General features: G+C 50.3%; 1 protein-coding gene across 1 annotated transcript in view; it reads right to left on the bottom strand.

Moving 5' to 3' along the window:
• Positions 1 to 2,798, bottom strand: part of LOC106816006 (coronin-1C-like) — a 13,288-nt gene that overhangs the window by 3,691 nt on the left and 6,799 nt on the right. The window contains exons 3-6 of the mRNA XM_014820538.1: positions 2,025 to 2,179; positions 1,698 to 1,798; positions 1,204 to 1,382; positions 709 to 825 (exon numbers count right to left, since the gene is read on the bottom strand). Of these exons, the coding sequence (XP_014676024.1) occupies positions 709 to 825; positions 1,204 to 1,382; positions 1,698 to 1,798; positions 2,025 to 2,179 (552 nt within the window). The remainder of the gene's footprint in view (positions 1 to 708; positions 826 to 1,203; positions 1,383 to 1,697; positions 1,799 to 2,024; positions 2,180 to 2,798) is intronic.

Here is a 2,798-nt window from a genome sequence, read left to right as displayed (position 1 = left end):
CAGAGACCCTAGAACAGATTACTATCAGAATATATTTATTATATATTCAGAACATTCCTATACAGAACTATTAGTGTTCTATTGTCTCTGGGCTGTATGCATTCACCTTTGGAGATAGCCGAGTTCGTGCGTGACGTCACGACCATACTCTGAGCTATCGAAACATGCTGAGTGGCCTTACACTCACTCACTCCAGCCATCCCTGTCCGGCCACCCCTGCTGTACTGAAATCACTATGCCATCTAGCAGCACCATACAGGAAGGATGACGATGAGGAGAATGAAGATGAGGGAGAGGAGGAAGAGGAGGAGGAAGAGGAGGAAGAGGAGGAGGAAGAGGAGGAAGATGAGGAGGAAGAGGAGAATGAAGATGAGGAGAAAGAGGAGGAGGAAGAGGAGAATGAAGATGAGGAGAAAGAGGAGGAGGAAGAGGAGAATGAAGATGAGGAGAAAGAGGAGGAAGAGGAGAATGAAGATGAGGAGAAAGAAGAGGAGGAAAAGAAGGAAGCGGAGGAAGAGGAGGAGGAAAGGGATAAAGATGATGAAGACGATGAGGAGGATTAAGATAAGGAAGAGATGAATTTTAGAAGAATACTTATTACTAACAGAGGTGAACATAACGACGACGAAAACGCTAAGGATCCCGACAACGATCGCGCCTCCACCGCCGCGCGGACGACGCAGCATCCGTCGCCGCGGCAACGCTCACCTCCTTGCGCAGGGAGTACTGGCGCTCGCTCATGCGTGAAAATCCGGTCGTGAAGATGTGTCCGTCCTTCAGGTAGACCGCCTTCTGAGGCTTCGCTCCATCGTGACCCTTGCCAACCTGAAACGACCGTGGACAGATGATGACGGATGTGACACAAACCCTATCTCTTATCTCTAACCCTTACTCTAGCCCTAACAATAACACTAACCCTAACTCTAACCCTAAGCCTTGCCAAACTCTATCACAAACTCTAACCCTAACCTTAGCCCTTACCCTAACCCTAAGCCTAACACTAACCCCCTAACCATCGCTCTTCGTGAATTTCGCACGATTTCTGCCTTGCATCGCATGACACCTGAACACGAACACCCGTACGTTCCACCCATACGTTCCACGCTCACACGATCCCGCAACGGTTCCCATCCCCCCTTCCCTCCGACCGGCTCGCCGCCGCGTAGACGGGCGCCGCTCCCTGCCGCGCGCGCCGCCGCCCACCTGCAGCACGTCGCCCGTGCGCGGGTCTATGATGCGTATCTTCTTGTCCTTGCAGGTGGTGACGAGTCGGCTGCCGTCGTAGTTCCAACACGAGCTGAAGATTATGTCCGTGTGACAGCTGATCTCGCGCAGAACCTCGCCCGTGCCCACGTTCCAGATGAACAGCACGTGGTCGGCCCCTGCGGCAACCCCGGGAAGCCCCGCGTCAACAACGGAACGTTCAGGGCGGCGGGCGGGGGGAAGGGGGGTCGCCCAGAAACGTCGCGAATGGTTACGTCTATCTTAGATTCATATATTATGATTATATTTCTTGTAATAAGTGAAAATTAATGATAATAATAATATTATTATTATTGTTACTATTATTATTGCTATATATATTATTTTATATTATATTATATTATATTATTATTATTATTATATGTCATTATATAGACTGACGACGGACCATGTGACGCGTTGATACATGGAAGAAGAATGCTTGCGACACTCACCTGCACTTAGAAGTATGTTGTTAGCGGTGGGGTGCCACACCACTGTGCCTACCCTGCGCTGATGCGCCACCAGCGACACCACTGGCTCGTCCAGGTTAGATCTGCAACGACCAGGGTACTACTAAAGACCATGCAAAGGCTCAACACACGCGCGCGCGCACACACACACGCACGCACGCACACACACACACACGCGCGCGCACACACGCACGCGCACACGCGCACGCACATGCACGCACACACTCTCACACACGCATGCACACACACGAACCTGCGCGGCCACAGCGCACGTACCTACACAGGTAGCCTAACGAGCGATTCTCTCACCTGTGTGGCCAGTTCTCGGGTATCTGCCACACCTTGACCGTGCAGTCCTCGGACGCGCTGGCGATGACGTCATCGTTGAACGGACACCAGGCGATGTCCAGTACGGGTCCCTTGTGACCGGACACGAGCGGGTAGTCTCTCTCCAGCCGGCCCGTCTGCGTGGCAACGAAACAAACAAACGACGGTCACATCAGCTGTATCGTTCGCTGTTTCAATTCCGCTCCGCGTTCGCTCTCGTATTGCCACTCACTGGTTCTTTCATTTCTGCTCATCGATTCTTTCGCTTCTGCTCATTCACTGTCGGATTTTTTGCTCATTCACTTTTGTATTCATACTGATTCATTCATGCATTTCTACTCATTCCCTCTTGCATTCACACTGATTCTTTCTTGCATTTCCGCTCATTCCCTCTTGTATTTCCACACATTCATTCTTACATTTCTGCTCATTCACTTTAGCATTTCTTCTCATATCATTCACTCTTGCATATCCACACATTCGCTTGCCGGTTTATAAATTTTCCTACACGAATATCAAAGCTTTATGAACTGGAACAAACACCCGTGGGCGTTATAATAGTCGTCGTAACGCCTTCCTGGTTCGTAATTCTTACAATGATGATGATGAGGCAATATATGGCCAGAAATCATCGTAGCATAAATGACAGCCGGTTCGAAATAGAACAAAGATTGATGCAGCGATTGTACACACACACACACACACATGCACACGCATGCGCAGGCACACACGCACGCACGCACGCACGCACGCACG

Source organism: Priapulus caudatus, unplaced genomic scaffold (assembly GCF_000485595.1).
Source record: "Priapulus caudatus unplaced genomic scaffold, Priapulus_caudatus-5.0.1 Scaffold1260, whole genome shotgun sequence".
In the NCBI taxonomy this organism is placed as follows: Eukaryota; Metazoa; Priapulida; class Priapulimorpha; order Priapulimorphida; family Priapulidae; genus Priapulus; species Priapulus caudatus.
Note: the sequence above shows the minus strand (reverse complement) of the source record. Positions and strands in the feature narration are given on the sequence as shown.